The 18,693-nt window shown below is 43.4% G+C and overlaps 1 protein-coding gene across 2 annotated transcripts in view; it reads left to right on the top strand.

Moving 5' to 3' along the window:
• tbck (TBC1 domain containing kinase) overlaps window positions 1–18,693 on the top strand; it is a 218,442-nt gene that overhangs the window by 115,371 nt on the left and 84,378 nt on the right. For both annotated transcript variants that reach the window (XM_078209219.1, XM_078209229.1), the window contains exon 23: window positions 18,179–18,354. In XM_078209219.1, the coding sequence (XP_078065345.1) occupies window positions 18,179–18,354 (176 nt within the window). The remainder of the gene's footprint in view (window positions 1–18,178; window positions 18,355–18,693) is intronic.

The following is an 18,693-nucleotide window of genomic DNA, read 5'->3' as shown; positions in this document are numbered from 1 at the left end:
TAAGGATCTCTAGTAAATGGCCCCGAGGAAAAACATCTCCACGTATCCCATATGCACGTGTATACCGTCAAAAGCTGGGTTACGCTGGGTTTCGTCAAGTTTGCAGTTTTAGTGTGGCACCACTGGCCTCAATTTTGTTGATTTTATAATATCTGGGCATCCAGACCACTGACAGTAGTTCAATTTGAATATATACATTTTAATGGCTCCGTGAATTCAATCGGGATTTTTAAGTTAAAATGCGTGGTTATAGAAGGACATTGCAAGGTCATTGAAGCAATTTTTAATTCTAATATTGTGCTTTATGTACCGTTAAATCTGGTATTTCTTTCTCCTAATGGGGTATTCATGCAAGCAAGAAACATTCACCTCTTCCCCATCCAGTTTTAATTACCAGTTATTTTTAAATAGCATGGCTCCATAAACTTTTCTGTGCTGCCTGCTATTTTGTCATGTACTTTAGGAAATAAAAACTCGGAATATTATGATTTGGACCCTCCCTAAACAATAAGACTGGTCATGGCAAAGTTTTAAAGTTTACTTATTAGTGTCACAAGTGGGCTTATGTTAACACTGCAATGAAGTTACTGTGAAAATCCCCTAGTTGCCACGCTCCAGTACCTGTTCGGGTACACTGAGGGAGAATGTAGCATGGCCAATGCACCAAACCAGCACGTCTTTTGGACTGTGGAAGGAAACTGGAGCACCCAGTGGAAAAACACAGGAAGAATATGCAAACTCCACACAGTTACTCAAGCAGGGAATTGAACCCGGATCCCAGGCGATGTGAGGTAGCAGTGCTAACCACTTTGCCGCCGTGCCGTTCCTGTGGCAAACTTGCTCTTCCCATGCACCTGAGCTTGCAATTAGAAACACAGTGGCTGGAAGTAGTGTGCCTTATGGGGAATGATTTACCTTTGTACCACCAGGTTACACACACGAGTTTGCACAGGTTACACTTTTTGTACACCTTTATTGGCTTGTGCTAGCCAGCCTAACCAGCTCTTACCATTCAGTCGCAAGGTACAAGTCAGATTCGTTACAAGAATTAAAAGAAGCTAGCAACTACACGACGCTTAAATTATACATACTTTAGATTGTTCGCAAAACCAAAATAGTCAAATTTTTGGAATTATTTTTAGAATTCTTCCATTCAATAATGCAAATTTTATTTTAATGTGGGGTCAGCTTCTGAATCCAGAATTTCCCCTTATAGTGACGTGGAAATAAGGCCGGGACACATGACTTGAAGAAATGATCAAGACTAGCTGTGATATATGTATGTTGGGGATTTGGGGTGCGTACTGCCCCTTGAAGAGTGTGGGACATGTGATCCCTGAGGAGGGTTTAGTGTGGAACCCGGTTAAGCAGTCTAGGATTTGACTGTGGCACACCTGTAATAAAGAATTTAAAGTTTATTTATTAGTGTCACAGGTAGGCATACATCAGCACTGCAAAGAGGTTACAGTGAAAATCCCCTAGTGGGCGGCATGGTGGCACAGTAGTTAGCACTGCTGTCTCAGCTCCAGGGACCCGGGTTCGATTCCCGGCTTGGGTCAGTATCTGTGTGGAGTTGGCACGTTCTCCCAGTGTCTGCGTGGGTTTCCTCCGGATGCTCCAGTTTCCTCCCACAGTCTGAAAGACATGCCGGTTCGGTGCATTGACCCAAATAGACGCCGGAATGTGGCGACTAGGGGAATTTCACAGTAACTTCATTGCAGTGTTAATGTAAGCCTTACTTGTGACTAATAAATAAACTTTACTTTAGTGTGATTTCTGTGTAAAAACCATAATTAACTATCATAGAATCAGAGAATCCCTACAACAGTGCAGAAGGAGGCCATTTAAAGTAAAGTCCAAGTAAAGTTTATTTATTAGTCACAAGTAGGCTTACATTAATACTGCAATGAAGTTACTGTGAAAATCCCCCAATTGCCACACTCCAGCGCCTGTTTGGATACACTGAGGGAGAATTTAGCATGGCCAATGCACCTAACCAGCATGTTTTTCAGACTGTGACAGGAAACAGGAGTACCTGGAGGAAACCCACGCAGACACGGGGAGAACGTGCAAACTCAGCACAGTCACTGACCCAAGCCGGGAATTGAACCCAGGTCTCCGTCGCTGTGAGGCAGCAGTGCTAACCACTATCCCTATCGTGACATGGGAATATGGCTGGGACACATGACTTGAAGAAATGACCAAGATTAATAACTTTGATTTATGTTGTGTCTTTAATGGGGTAAATTGTCCCATGGTGCTTCACAGAAGCATCGTCAAACAAAATTTGACATTGAGCCATGTAAAGAGATAATAGGATAGATGATCAAAAGCTAGAGAAAGGTAAAGGAGTGTCTTAAGGCGGGAAGGGAGTAAAGAAGCAGAGAGACTTGGGGAAGGAATTCCAGAGTTTGGACCTGGCCAGCTGAAGGCACGACTGCCAATGGCAGAGCGATGAAACTGGGAGATGCACAAGTGACCAGAATTGGAGGAATGCAGAAATTTCTGAAAGCTTTGGGACCAGACAAGGTTACAGAGAGAGGGATGAGCTAAGCCGCAGAGGGGATGAGAATTTTTAAATCAAAATGTTGTGGATTGGGTGTCAGTGTAGGTCAGCGAGCACAGGGGTGATTGTTGAATGGAACTTAGTTCAAGAAAGGACACAAACAGCAGAACTTTGGATGAACTCAAAATTAAAGAGAATGCAAGCTGGAAGGCTGGCCAGGAGTGCATTGCAACAGCCTGCCGAATATGCTCACTAATGATTTGGTCCCCAGACAGAGAACTATCGAGTAAACTAGGTCAAAGACAGTGGTGAGAGATGCTTACATTTCCTGTTAATGACCATCTGTACTCAACATTCATTTGGACTCCCTTTGCAGTAGAAATCTAATTTTTTGTGGGCGGCACAGTGGTCAGCACTGCTGTCTCACAGTGCCAGGGACCCGAGTTCGATTTCCGGCTTGGGTCACTGCCTGTGCGGAGTCTGCACATTCTTCCCGTGTCTGCGTGGGTTTCCTCCGGGTGCTCTGGTTTCCTCCCACACTCCAAAGATGTGCAGATTAGGTGGATTGGCCATGCTAAATTGCCCCTTAAGTGTGAGGGGGACTAACAGGGGTAATGTGGGGTTACGGAATAGGGCCCAGGTGGGATTGTTGTCGGTGCAGACTCGATGGGCCAAATGGCCGCCTTCTACACTGTAGGGATTCTATGATTGAACCATTGCAGCTTGATGTTTCACCAACGGAAGATGATTTTTTTGCTGCTGTTAACTAGTAATAAGAAGAAAAAAACAAGAGCAGGAGTAGACCATGCAGCCTCTTAAGCTCATTGATACATTCAGAAACGCCATGCCTGATCTCCACAATCCTTAGATTCCAAAAATCTGTTCATCTCAGTCTTGTATAGACTTAACAGTTGAGCATCTGCAGCCTTCTGAGGTAGAAAATTCCAGAGACATTCAACTCTCTGAGTGAAAAAAAGTTCTCATCACCTCAATCCAAAATGGCCGTCTCCTCATCCTTAGACAATGCCCCCTTGTTCTAGGCTCTCCACGAGAAGAAACAGCCTCCACACATCAAACCCTCTTAGAATCTTATGCATTTCAATTAATTCCATACTGTGCCTTGTGAATTGGGCTTCACTTTGTGACAAAAGAGACAATTGGACTTTTAGGCAGAAAACAGCCAACTGAATCTTATTTTCAATTGCAGTGCTTTTCCCAGCTAAATGAAATCAAGTGAGCAGGGAAAGCACAAATATTTCAGGATTCAACCTTCTCACCTGCCATGAGAAGACACAAGGCAACAGATCAATAAAACATCATGCTGAATTGTCTGGCTGAATTAGTTTGTACAAAGGAAATGTCTCGGGGACCAGGAGTTTGTTACTTGAGAGCCTTGTCAGAGAATCATAGAGTTGACAATCTCTCCAAGAAGTTCAGAAGGGGTGATAACAATTGATCCAACAGTCTAAATCAATCTTGGAGAAACTCTTTAAAGAAATAATACAAGAAACAAACAAACAATGTTGCGTTGGATCATAAAATCATAGAATCTCTACAGTGCAGAAGGAGACCTTCAGCTCATCAAGCCTGCACTGACAACAATCCCACCCAAGCCCTATCCTCGTAACTGAGTGTAGTGTGTCAAAATTCGCAGATGACACTAAGATAGGTGGCAGAGCAAAGTGTGCAGAGGCCACTGAAAGTCTGCAAAGGGATATAGATAGTCTAAGTGAGTGGGCGAGGGTCGGGCAGATGGAGTACAATGTTGGTAAATGTGAGGTCAGCAAAATGGACTATTATTTAAATGGTGGTAAATTGCAGCATGCTGCTGTGCAGAGGGACCTGGATGTCCTTGTGCAGGAATCTCAAGGAGTTGGTTTGCAGGTGCAGCAGGTAATTAAGAAGGCAAATGGAATTTTGTCCTTTATTGCTAGAGGGATGAAGTTTAAAAACAACGAGGTCATGTTGCAGCTGTTTAAGATGCTGGTGAGGCCACACCTGGAGTACTGTGTACAGTTTTGGTCTTGAGAAAGGATATACTGGCACTGGAGGGGGTGCAGAGGAGATTCACTAGGTTGATTCTGGAGTTGAGAGGGTTGGCTTATGAGGAGAGACTGAGTAGACTGGGGCTATACTCATTGGAATTCAGAAGAATGAGGGGAGATCTTATAGAAACATATAAGATTATGAAGGGAATAGATAAGATAGAAGCAGGGAAATTGTTTCCACTGGTGGGTGAAACTAGAACTAGAGGGCATTGCTTCAAAGTAAGGGGGAGCAGATTTAGGATTGAGTTGAGGAGGAACTTCTTCACACAAAGGGTTGTGAATCTGTGGAATTCCCTGCCCAGTGAAGCAGATGAGGCTATCTCATTGAATGTTTTTAAGGCAAGGATAGATAAATTTTTGAACAATAAAGATTAAGGGTTATTGTGAGCGGGCAGGTAAGTGGAGCTGAGTCCACAAAAAGATCAGCCATGATCTTATTGAATGGCGGAGCAGGCTCGAGGGGCCTGTTCCTAGTTCTTATGTTATGTTCTTATAACCACACGTATTTACCCGGCTAAATCCCCTGACACTAAGGGGCAATTTAGCAAGGCCAATCCACCTAACCTGCGCATCTTTGGAGTGTGGGAGGAAACCAGAGCACCCGGAGGAAACCCATGCAGTCATGAGAAGAACGTGCAGACTCTGCACAGACAGCGACCCGAGGCTGGAATCAAACCCAGGTCTCTGGCGCTGTGAGACAGCAGTGCTAACCACTGTGCCACCATGCCAATCTTACATGAAGAACATAGTTTGGTTAATACAGCACAGATTTGCAGAAGTCTGGAAAAGTTAATGGGGTTCTTTTCAGGACATTAACACTGTGAATTGTTAAAGGAAAGATATTGGATACTGTGTATGTGGATTTTCAAAAGGCATTTGATAGAGTTACTCATTAAAGGCTAAATGATGCAACTGGAGCTCATTGTAGTAAAGCGTATGGGTCAGAAGTTGGTGAGGGATAGAAGATTGAACATATTTGTCTATAGATACTTCTGAATCGTAATGATCCAGTACTTCCAGTAACTTCACAGAACATGGTTCTCAAGAATATCAGGGAAGGGGTGAACTAAAACTATTTCTAATATAAGGTTGCACTTTAAATGATATGAAATTGATGAGTAAGCAGGAACAAACAGCTGGTTCATCAAGCTTGTCCCATTTAAATAAATTTGAGAAGCTCCTTACAAAATACATTTGAACATCCTTTTAAAAAGGAAGAATTTGCATTTTAGAGTGCCTTACCTGAGTGCCTTACATGATTACTGGACACCAGAAATTGCTTTGCAGTCAGTTGCGTACTTTTGAAATGCAATATTGGAAAAGTGGCAATCAATTTGCACACAGCCAGCACCCACGAACAGCAATATGATGATGACCAGATCATTTGTTTTTGTGACGTTGATTGAGGGATAAATATTGACCAGGACACCAAAGATAATTGCCCTGTGCTTTACCTCTTCAAAATAGTGCCGAGGATCTTTTATATCCAACCAAGAACTGAACCTGCAATTATAACCAAGATGTGTTCTGATCACCCTATTATACAAAGGATATTATTAAACTAGAAAGTGTGCAGAAAAGATTTATTAGTATGCTACCAGGACTTGATGGTTTGAGTTATAAGGAGAGGCTGGATAGACTAGGACTTTTTTCCCTGGGGCGTAGGAGGCTTAGGGGTGATCTTATAGAGGTCTATAAAATAATGAGGGCCATAGATCAGCTAGATAATCAATATCTTTTCCCAAAGGTAGGGGAGCCTAAAATTAGAGGACACAGGTTTAAGGTGAGAGGGGAGAGATACAAAAGGGTCCAGAGGGGCAACCTTTTCACTCAGAGGGTGGTGAATGTCTGGAATGAGCTGCCAGAGACAGTAGTAGAGGCGGGTACAATTTTGTTTTTTTAAAAAGCGTTTAGACAGTTTAAATGGGTAAGATGGGTATAGAGGGATATGGGCCAAATGCAGACATTTGGGACTAGCTTAGAGGCAAAGTTGGGCCGTAGTGGGGTAAATATGTGGGGTTACGGGTATTGGGCCTAGGTGGGATGCTCTGTCAGAGTGTTGGTGCAGACTCGATGGGCCGAATAGCCGCCTCCTGCACTGTAGGGATTCTGTGATACCATTCTCTCTGGCTCAGCATGACACAATGCAGTATGCAACTGAAGGAGTTGTAGGGGGCGAATTTTCCCATTCCACCCGCCACGGGAATCGTAACGGGTGAGGGGTGGACCATGGAACGGTCAGCTGACCTCAGGCGGGATTTTCCAGTTTCGGGCGAGTGTGGCCGGAAAGTCATGCCCACAGAATCAAAGAATGGTATAGCACAGAAAGAGACCATTCAGCCCATCATTGGGGTTTCTGTTCCAATGAAAGGTCACTTCGATCTGAAATGTTAACACTGTTTCTCGCCACAGATGCTGCCTGACCTGCTGAGTGTTTCCAGCATTGTTTGCTCTTATTTCAGACAAATTTCTTTGTGGATTCTATCAACAATGGCAAATTTAAGATGCACTTTTTTAAAACAAAACATTAGAATCATAAAATCGCCAAAGTGCAGAAAGAGGCCATTTGGCCCATTGAGCCTGCACCGATAACAATCCAACTTAGGCCCTATCCTCGTAACCCCACGTATCTACTCTGCTAATCTCTCTAACACAAAGGGGCAATTGAGCATGGCCAATCAACCTAACCTGTACATCTTTGGAGTGTGGGAGGAAACCGGAGCACCCTTAATTGCATTAACACTGAACGTTTGATTTTCATCCATTGTAAAATTAGTTGAGGAAGCTTGTGGACTTCCCTACACTATCAGCGCTCATCACTAGGATTTCAGGTCACCATATTGGTGGCTGGGTGAAATTTTTGAACAGTTTCATTGTATATTTTAAAACCCTTTTTTTTCTTAGAGAAGGAAACCTTCTGTGCCTGACTTTATATTAGAACCACATTCCGCAAGGTTGCAATGTTCAGAATGTCTGGCTGCAAGCCCTACGCTTCCACTCAGCCATTTTTCCTGGGATTTGACTGCCCTGGTTATAATGGAATGACTAGCCAAAACTGAAGCACCCGTTTCCCCTCCCCAGTTCCATGTGCAGATTGATGGCACAGCGGGGCAGACCAGCATATCAAGTCATGTGGTAACACTGCACATACACCAGTATTGCCAACTTGTGGTTCATGTCCTAATTGTCAAAAATAATGGGCCTTTTTTTTCCCATCCCTGAAACATCCCACAAATGATTATGTACGCAAATCCACCTCCGACAATAATGGTTAGAGATGGTTGTGGCTTAGCTTATGTAATGCCACAGGTATTTGACAAACAGATTGAGATGAGTCCCGACAGGCAATGTGTCATTCACCGTGTACATGACAGTGCAGGGAGGAGCAATGAGCTCTCACAACTCATCAATATCTTGACCTGCAAACGGCAAGGAAATTATGCTCATCTGTTTTATATCTTTCACTGCTGTCACCGATCAGATTCATGTCCAAATTGTGACTAACAGGAAATATGATTGAAAGGTTATTTAAGATGAACTTCTTAATAAAAAAACTTGCAAACCTATTATGATATAATATAACATTTTGGACAATTTGGGAGAAAAATGTCAGAGCTTTCCTGTCGAGAAATCAATGTAAATCGAAGAACAACAGCCAGAATAGCTGCACTAATGGTGTTTCACTGGAATTCTCGACTGTCTTCCGTCAGAAAGCATCCCCAACCCTTAATTTCCATGATGTACTATTTTACCATCAAGAGTGTTGTAAGATATTTCAATTAAGTTTTTTTATTTACAGTAATAGTTTGCATTTATATAGTGCGATTAACATAGTAAAACACCTCAATGTGCTTTACTGAGGCAGAATCAAGCAAGAATAGACACTGAGACCAAGAAAGAGAATTTAGCAGGAGTAAATGAAAGACTGGTCAAAGTTTGCTTTTAAGGAGAGATATAGAAGAATAGCGAGGTGTTAGAGGGGTTTGCAGAGGAAGTTCAACAGCAAAGGGGCCTTGATGGCACACAGCAATGGTTGGTTAAAGGGATTGCATAACAAAAGAAGTTGAAATTCAGGTGCGGGAGCAAGTTGTATGGCTGCGGGGGATGGGATGGGGGGGGGCGGTTACAACAGTGATGAGGAACTACAAAAGGTTGTGAATGTAGCCAATCTATCTCACAAACCAGCCTCCCATCCATTGACTCTGTCTACACTTCCCGCTGCCTCGGCAAAGCAGCCGGCATAATTAAGGACCCCACACCCCCCGGACATTCTCTCTTCCACCTTCTTCCGTTGGGAAAAAGATACAAAAGTCTGAGGTCACATACCAACCGACTCAAAAACAGTTTCTTACCTGCTGCTGTCAGACTTTTGAATGGACTGACCTTGCATTAAGTTGATCTTTCTCCACACCCTAGCTATGACTGTAACATTACATTCTGCACTCTCTCCTTTCCTTCTCTATGAATGGTGTGTTTTGTCTGTATAGCGTGCAAGAAACAATACTTTTCACTGTATGCTAATACATGTGACAATAATCAAATCAAGAACATGTCTGGGGGATCATTAGAACAGTGATGAGGAACATGGCTGGGGATGGTTACAACAGTGATGACGATCATGTGGGGGGGGGGGCGATGGTTACAACAGTGATGAGGGGCAAGGACATGGAGTGTTTGAACAGGGTTGAGAATTTTAAGTTTTTGGTGTTGTGGACAAGTGGGAACAAATTTGGTTTGTCGTATGAAGAGAGATTAAAAAGTTTAGGCCTATATTCTCTGGAATTTAGAAGAATGAGGGGAGATCAAATTGAGGTATACAAGATGATAAAAGGTATGGATAAAGTAGATGTGGAGCAGATGCTTCCACTGGTGGGACATTCTAGGATGAGAGGTCATAGTCTTAGGATAAGGGGTAGCAAATTTAGAACAGAGTTGAGGAGATATTACATGAGTGAGCAGTACCTGATACAGGATAGGATACAAGCACCAGGAGGTTTGGATGATATGAAGGAAGGGAAACCAGCATTAGAAAGGTGAGCGTGGGAATTGCCTGGTTTGAGGGTGAGAAACAAATTGGTTGAAGCTGAGACAGAGATGGGCACTTTTCTAGAAATGGAAGACCCTGATCTTTGTGATGGGTGGAAAGCTCAGCTCGGAGTCAAATGAATGAGAAAAATAACCAACAAGTCTGTTTTGGTGGTGATGGTTGAGGGATCGGTGCCAGCCAGAACACCATCTGAGTATCGCCGTGGGATCCTTTCGCTGACCAGACCATCAGGGGCCTCGGTTTAATACCTCATGTGAAAGATAGCACCTCTTGATAATACAGAATACTCCCAGGTCTGCACACTTGCTCTGGTGTCACAGAAAACTAGCATGTAGGTACAGCCGATAATAAAGCGAATGGAATGTAGGCATTAGCTAAAGGAATAGAATATAAAGGTAAGGAAGTATTGTTGCAACTATACAAGGCATTGGTGAGGCCGCACCTGGAGCATTGTGCATAGTTTTGGTCCCCTTATATGAGGAAAGATGTAGTGGCATTGGAGGCAGTTCAGAGGAGGTTCATGAGATTGATTCCAGTGATGAGGGGTTTGTCGTATGAAGAGGGATTGAACAGTTTAGGCCTATATTCTCTGGAATTTAGAAGAATGAGGGGAGATCAAATTGAGGTATTCAAGATGATAAAAGGTATGGATAAAGTAGACGTGGAGCAGATGTTTCCACTGTGGGACATTCTAGGATGAGAGGTCATAGTCTTAGGATAAAGACTATGACCACTGCTCCATCTGCTCCACGTCTACTTTATCCATACCTTTTATCATCTTGAATACCTCAATTTGATCTCCCCTCATTTTTCTAAATTCCAGAGAATATAGGCCTAAACTGTTCAATCCCTCTTCATACGACAGACCCCTCATCACTGCAAATTTAGAACAGAGTTGAGGAGATATTACATCTCCCAAAGGGTTGTGAATCTGTGGAACGCGCTCCCCCAAAGTGTGGTGGATGCTGGGACAGTGAGTAAATTTAAGGAGTTACAGATTTTTAATCGGTAATGGGTTGAAGGGTTATGGGGAGAAGGCAGGAAAATGGGGATGAGGAGCATATTGGCCATGATCGAATGACAGAGCGGACTCGATGGGCCGAATGGCCTGATTCTGTTCCTATATCTTATGAACTTATGATGGGTCAGTCTAAACTGTACGCTCATGGCCTGGATTGGGGTTTGAACCTACGACCATCTCAACACAGAGGCAGAGTGGAGAACGAGGGTGATAAGAAATTTGCGCTGCTTACCAAATTTTATCTGAATTCTATTTTTTCACATGCACAGACCCATTAAAACAAACACTGGATTGGGGTTTGAACCTATGACCATCTTGATGCAGAGGCAAGAATGCTCATGGCTCCTGTCTGCTCACATTTTATGTCAGGTAGTACAGGTCGAGTGCTTTGGGACCGAGCCCCTGCCAGATTTCAGAACTTGTCGATTTTTGGGGGGGGGGGTTGAAATCAGAACCCTTTAGCTCAGTGCATTGAGCACACATGAAAACTGAATGATATGATTGCAAAATACTTAAGGTTAATGTCCATGTCTCTTGCTGTTATTAATTCACTTCTTAAGCATGGGATTTAATAATGCTTTCATGCTTCCCCCACTAACCTACATCAGTGCACCCTGTTTAAGATGAGTAAAGATCAATCAAACTGAAATGTTGTTAAAAATGGTTGTAACTGAAAACTGTTTGTGTTTTTTTTTTGTATTCCTGCAAGATTGTACAATCCTCTTTAATGGCTTTCTTTGAACTGACTTGGACCAGCTGCAAGATGGTAACTAGTGCCCAAGAAACTTGAAGGCTTTCAGGAATCCAGTGCAGTGTTTGAATTTATGCCCATTGGCTTCCATTTGGGTGGTCTTAATAGCGTCAAACCTCAATACTGTGGCAAGAATAGGCATATGTCCTGATTGCAAGTACAGTACATAGCTAAATATGCTACCTCATTGGATTCTTTTGTTCTTCCTGGGTGAGTTTAACTGTCGCTGCCACATCTCCGACCACCCAGAGTGGGGGAAATGACAGGCACGCACAGCCACGCCGATGCAGCAATTTCCTGCATTTTTCTGAGTGGGGTCAAGGGTCACAAAGAAACTCAAAACATCAGGCGCATGAAACACACAACCAGAATCATAAAATCCCTACAGTGCAAAAAGAGGCCATTCGACCCATCGAACCTGCACCGCCAACAATCCCACCCAGGCCCTATCCCTGTAACCCCACATCTTTACCCTGCTAATTCCCCCTGACACTAAGGGGCAATTTATTTTGGCCAATCAACCTAAATCACACATCTTTGGAGTGTGGGAGGAAACCGGAGCACCCGGAGGAAACCTCCACTGACATGGGGAGAACATGCAAACTCCACATAGACAGTGACCCAAGGCCAGAATTGACCTCAGGTCCCTGGCGCTTTGAGGCAACAGTGCTAACCACTGTGCCACCCGCAATCACACGGGAGGCGCGCCAATGCAACAATTCCTAAAAAGGCAAGTAAGTTTTTTTTTCAATCATTCAAAATCCATGCATGGCCCACTCTTATTTTTAAAAAGTGACTGTTTTTCAGATGCCACCAGTTTTTGGACAGCCGGGTTTGAGGTACTATACTTGCATCAGTTTAGGAAAGGAACTTGTGAAGTTAGAAATGTATTTGGTGTGATTGACACGGCTTTGTAGCCACACTAGGACCCCGGTGCTTGTTATAATGAGTGTATGAAAGAGAAAAAACTTAGAACTCTGTTGTGCGATGTTCGCTGTCTTGCTTGCATTGTGGACATATTATCAAATGTGAAAATTTGTTTGAGCATGGAAAATTGCAGCTGGATCATGTCCTTAACTCTCCTGGAGGTAGATTACGGTAACCTGCATTGCCAATGCAATAGTATCAACACAGCTTTTAATCCCTGCTTCAGGCTAATGTTGGATGCTTAGGTGAATGTTCTAGTTCTTTTTAAGGACGGCCTGCAAGATCAGGATTCAAATGAATTTGAAAGGATTTCTTCTTTCATACATCTTTCAGAAACACAGTTTCTCTCTGAAATTTCTTCTTTAACACTCTAGTACACCAGCAGATCTGTGGATGTGGTAGTTTGTTTGTTTATTTATTTATTAGTCACAAGTAAACCTTACATTAACACTGCAATGAAGTTACTGTGAAATTCCCCTAGTCGCCACAGTCCAGGTTAATGCACCTAACCAGCACGTCTTTCAGAATGTGGGAGGAAACCCACGCAGACACGGGGAGAATGTGCAGACTCCACACAGACAGTGCCCCAAGCCAGGGATCGAACCCAGGTCCCTGGCACTGAGGCAGCAGTGCTTGCTACCGTGCCACCCCGTAGTTCAGTAGTTGTTTCGTTAGAGCTCCCGTGTGATTGTACAACTTTTATCTTTCACTTTAAAAACACTGATAGGAATCAGCACAGCCACCCAGTTCACCACCCATGTGGAACGGAGCCCGATAGACAAGGAAGATCCCAGATATTATGGTGAATTAGCCGTCAAATTGGGACACTGCAATTGCTTACACTGCCTCTGGGTGAAGGGGGGGGAACGCAAGTTTGTTGAGATTCCTGTTTGTGATTGCTGTGCATTGATCCCAACTGGAAATTGGTTGTGCAGGATCGATCCCAGACGTGAATAGCCCGCAAGCACTCACTATCCGAGGCAATGCAAGCAGGAGAGCCTTCAGGGCACAGTAACCGAGAATGGCTGGAGTCAGGCAACTGTATCCCAGGATCTGGGGAGAAAATCCAGGAAAGAAGGAAGAACATTAATAATGAGTTTCCAAATAATTAAAATAATCCAGCAATGTTCACTTGATTTATTGAGTTTATGGGATAAAAGAAACATGCCGGCACACACTCAGAATTCCGCTCAAAGGTGAGTTTGTTTGCAGTCCACCTGGCCTTACTGAGTTCAGTTTAATTCTTTCTTTTCATCATTTCAATTCAATCAGCACAGTAGCACATTCAAATTCCTCATAATGTAAGCGTGAGGAATGAAGCAGCAGTTTGTCTTCTGTGTGGACTGTTCATGTGAATGGGGAGGTGCTAGAGGGGTGTGGATGTGCAGTGGTGGTATTGTAAAGGAGAAAAGACAGGACAGGGGACTCCCTACAAGAATAGTTTTGATGGGGCGGCAGAGTGGTTAGCACTGCTGCCTCACAGTGCCAGGGAACTGGGTTCAATTCCGGTCTCGGTTGACTGTGTGGAGTTTGCACGTTCTCCCCATGTCTGCGTGGGTTTCCTCCAGGTGCTCTAGTTTTCTCCCACAGTCCGAAAGACATGCTGCTTAGGTGCAATGGCCATGCTAATTGGCCCCTTAGAGTCACAAAGATGTGTAGGTTAGAAATATGTGGGGTTACGGGAATAGGGCGGGGAGAGGACTTGGGTAAGATACTCTGTCAGAGTTGGTGCAGACTCGATGGGCTGAATAGCCTCCTCTACACTGTAGGGATTCCACGAGAAACAAAATTTTGTTCAGGTTTATGACTCTGAGCTTACCAATAGCATTGCTCTTGTCTGAGTTAAGTCCATCATACTGCCACTTCAGCAATTGTTTGGATGTGCCCTTCTTAGCCAAATCGATGGTTCTAATAACATATAGACCTTCTTGATACGGGTGGCACAGTGGTTAACACTTCTCCCTCACAGCACCAGGGACCCGGGTTCGATTTTGGCCTTTGGTGACTGCCTGTGTGGAGTCTGCACGTTCTCCCCGTGTCTGCGTGGGTTTCCCTCCGGGTGCTCTGGTTTCCTCCCACAGTCTGAAAGATGTGCTGGTTGGGTGCATTGGCCATGCTAAATTCTCCCTCAGTGTACCGAACAAGCGCCGGAGTGTGGCGACTAGGGGATTTTCACAGTAACTTCATTGCAGTGTTAATGTAAGTCTACTTGTGACTAATAAATAAACATTACTTTAACTTTACTTTAAATGGCCTCCTTCTGCACTATTGTAGGGATTCTATGATACTATGATAGTTAATCATGTTTTTTACACACAAATCAGAGTGTAGTAATGCAATTTACTGTACTCATTTAATTTCCTCTTGACAAACATTTATTAGAAACTAGCTTTATCAGTATTGAGGTACAGGAGTGGCGAGAGCAACATAATAGCACCTTTAGCTCCCTTCTAGTGTGGCTTCCTGCCAATGTCTGTCACTTTGCGAAAATGCCATAGCAATGTGTTGTGCACGCCTGCTGCCTGAAGGATGCTCTCAAAAAAATGACGACTACTATTTCACCCAGAGCAGAAATTCTTTTGTACAATAATTCATGTCTCTCACTTGTGGATACATGATGTGTCTGCTTTTATTTCGCTATTCATCCTCATTATAGTTGCACTGCTCCAAGGGATTGGTAAACCACACGTTTTTGTCGTGACAACATATTTATTTAACCTCAGTTTTTTTAATTTAAAAATAATTCCTTACATATCTGAAATTTTAACAAACGTTTGCTTGAGAGTGTGTCTGACAGCCAAGCTATACATCTTCAATCATTAATTTAATTTGTTATGCAAAATAAGAATGAAGTTCCAGATATGACCAGGTCTTTCCACTTGTTCCACCTTCTGTGGTTATCATGTGTACAAGGCGAATCGGTATTTAGGTTGATGATTGGGCAGGGAAAATATTCCGGGGCCGAGAGGGTGGAGGGGAAGAGTTACTCAAATCTCTGTCCACTCATAAGATTTTCAGCAGTTCAGTGGGAAGCTCCTCCTCCTCATCATCATCATCATCATGCTCTACCTGAAGACAGGTCCTGGCTTATCATAGAATTCCTACAGTGCAGAAGGAAGGCATTCAGCCCATCAAGTCTGCATCGACAACAATCCCATCTAGGTCCTATCCCTGCAACCCCACATATTTACCCTGCTAACCCCTCTAAACTATGCATCCCGGGTCACTAAGGGGCAATTTAACATGGCCAATGCACCTAACCCGCACATGTTTGGACCGTGGGAGGAAACTGGAGCACCCAGAGGAAACCCACGCAGACACGGGGAGACACCCGGAGGAAACCCACACTGACAGTGATCCAAGCCAGAAATCGAACCCAGGTCCCTGGAATTGTGAGGCAGCAATGCTAACCACTGTGGTACCGTGCCACCCATTGTCCAGTGCTTCATCCTGAACTGTTCTCTTGGTGGTTTTTGTTAGTTGTCAGTTGCCATTGCCTTTCGCTGTCAGGGACAGGGTGAGGGAGGTCTTCCAAATTTTACCTCAGAATGGGAATCAAAACTATGCTGTTGGTGTTATTGTAAACCACACGCTAGCCATCTAGTCAACTGAGCCATCTAATACTTATGGGAAGCTACCCTTCTGAATTTGAAACACTTAAAGATGTAGGGTTGCCCATAACAAAGAAAGAACTTGATGAAGAATAATTATTTCGTGGTCTTTCCGAGGAATTTTGGTCAAGTCACAGGCCACAAATTAAGAATAACTAGTTTGTGACTATATCAACATCATATGATGTCACTGCGTGAGAAGTCAGTCCTTCAATTCTGCAAAGCTTTTTTTTTCAAACAAAGGGGCTGATTTGAATGAGGTGTTCAAAATCACAAAGGCATGAGGTAGAGTTTAGACTTTTGGGGGGGAGCGGGGGGGGGGTGTCTCGGGGAGAGGTACGCTGGGTGAGAATCATCAAAAGAATGCTCAGGAATTCACTGGAAGAAAACCGTTTGCCTGTTCCAAGTAAGATGACTTTGTGTCAACTGGTGGCAATCCTTCACTGGTTTATATACCTGTAAAGATATTACCGGGGTGAAGGAATCGTGGGAATTGGAATTGTTGTCTTGCTTCTGTATTGAGATCTTTCCCATGTTTCTGTCAGGTGGGAGATAGTTATCAAAATAAAAAAAAATGAACTATTTTATTTTTTGTATTCAGAGTTTATCAGAAGGCTCCTGTGAATTTGTTCAGTAGCTTTTCTCCATAGTTTCTCCAAATAAGAGTTATAATCTATGAAGCGAGGTTTTTCTCTGGGATCTGACTTGTCCAATATTATCAGCAGCTGGGTTCGTAACGCACTATTTTACATGAGTTAATAGTATTCATTCAATTATGAGAATGCTTGATACATTTTGCTTCCCTTAGTTGAAATAGTTAGAGTCCCAGTAGATGCCGGTGTTAAGGATGTAGAACTCTTATGTTTTTATTAAAGAATGAAAGAACTTGCATTTTCACAGCTCCTGTTATGACCTCTGGCATCCCAAAGCAATTTACGGCTAGAAGCACCTTTGGAGTGTAACCAATGTCCAAGTATAGGAAAAGCAGCAGCAATTTGGACGCAGCACGGCCTAGTATACAACAATGTGATAACTGACTAGATCATCTGTTTTAGGTATTATTTGAGGAATAAGAATTAACCAGGGTGATTCCTCTGTTCCTCGATATTATGCTGTGGGATTTGAGAGGGCAGACACGGCCTTTGATGTCTCGATGGAAAGATGACACCTCCAACACTTGCAGCACTTACTCAGTTTTGGATTTTTATGCCTCAAGTCTCCGCAGAGGGACTTGAACATGAAACTTTCTGACTCGACCGCAGGAGTGCTACCAACTGAGCCAAGATTTTGGTGGGGACGTTTTAACTGGATACACACAGCCCATTCACTACCTGCTGTCTTCTCATGAATGAAATTGTGCAAGATATGTTGGCATCAGCCGTACCCCTGTGTTTACCATTAGATTACAGTGCATGTTGGGACTTGTAGTTCCCTTTCTCACTGATCTTCCGAATGCTCACTCCAGGTGCCATGATATTTCAGTTTGTCCTCTGACGGTCAGCATGTTTCGGAAAGTTATTTGATCGCAACATATTCCACAATTTGGCAACATAAATACAAAGATTTGTCAGGAGGCTGTAACAAATGCGCAGAGTAGTTTAGCACTCAGCATAGTTCCTTACGAGGTGCTTTACACTTAAAATGGTTCAGCATAAGGTAGATTTTTAAACTGCGAACTTAACAGCTTCAATCTGAAATGTGAATTGATGGTTACTGCTTTAAATCAGGGCAGTGGGCAAGTTGCAATGACTGATGACATATATACATTGAACATGTTTATCACTACTCAGAATGTATCCTTGACAAAAGGCAGAGATGCATGTGCGGAGTGAACTGGGAGAGGTGAACAGTATGCTTTGTCTGTGTAGTGCGCAAGAAATAATACTTTCACTGCTAATACATGTGACAAATCAAATCAAAATCGGCAACTGAAACACTTTTTTGTTCTCTATGTCACCCGTTGTTTGGTGTCTCACTAAGAGCTCTTGGAGGCTTGTTATAGTTGATCATAAACCATTTATTGGTGACACATAATTCTATTTATCTCCAAGGTACACCCTGTATGGGTGTTGTCTCTATGCTGGCTCCTTCGCACATAGTCTACCATCATGTGGCTCTCTACATTGCTATCATGGGCTCCATGTCCTCTAGTGTCACATTAATCCTTGCTCAGTCCAAACCCCCTTATGCTCCAGGTTGTCCTAACTGACGGGGTTTGAATGGCTTGCGTTCATCGTTACCAATTGACATATTTGTTTGGTTTTCAGAAATTGACATTGAGCGTTGTGTTCGAGAGTCTATCAATCTTTTCTGCTGGACGCCTAAAAGTGCCACGTACAGACAGCACGCTCAACCTCCTAAGCCTGCATCTGATAGCAATGGAGTGCCTCGATCATCATCCTACTATTCTGCAGACTATCAGGATGTGCCCAAGACTGATCTCGTGAGTAGTCCTGGAATGTTGTTTCCAATGGATAGCCCTATGGGTGCAGTGGTTAGGTGTCAACTTAAAAACCTGGGGTCAAATTCCAGCCTCTGTAAGCTTCTGCATCAGGAGGCAAGTTTTCCCTCAGTGAAGTGGCAAGCATGCATCTTGTGTGCATTGCATATTTTTGGTATATATCTGCCGCCATCTGCCGTGGCGGGATTTGAACCTGGGTCCCCGTAGCTGAGTTTCTGAATTAATAGACTAGCGATAATACCACTAGGCCATCGCCTCTCCCCATTTTTCCCAGGGTGGAAGAGTCAATTACATGGGGACATAGGTTTAAGGTGCAAGGGG

The sequence above is a fragment of the Mustelus asterias genome, chromosome 1 (genome assembly GCF_964213995.1).
Source record: "Mustelus asterias chromosome 1, sMusAst1.hap1.1, whole genome shotgun sequence".
Classification (NCBI taxonomy): domain Eukaryota; kingdom Metazoa; phylum Chordata; class Chondrichthyes; order Carcharhiniformes; family Triakidae; genus Mustelus; species Mustelus asterias.
The sequence above is the reverse complement of the archived record's forward strand: the minus strand, read 5'-3'. Positions and strand labels throughout refer to the sequence as shown.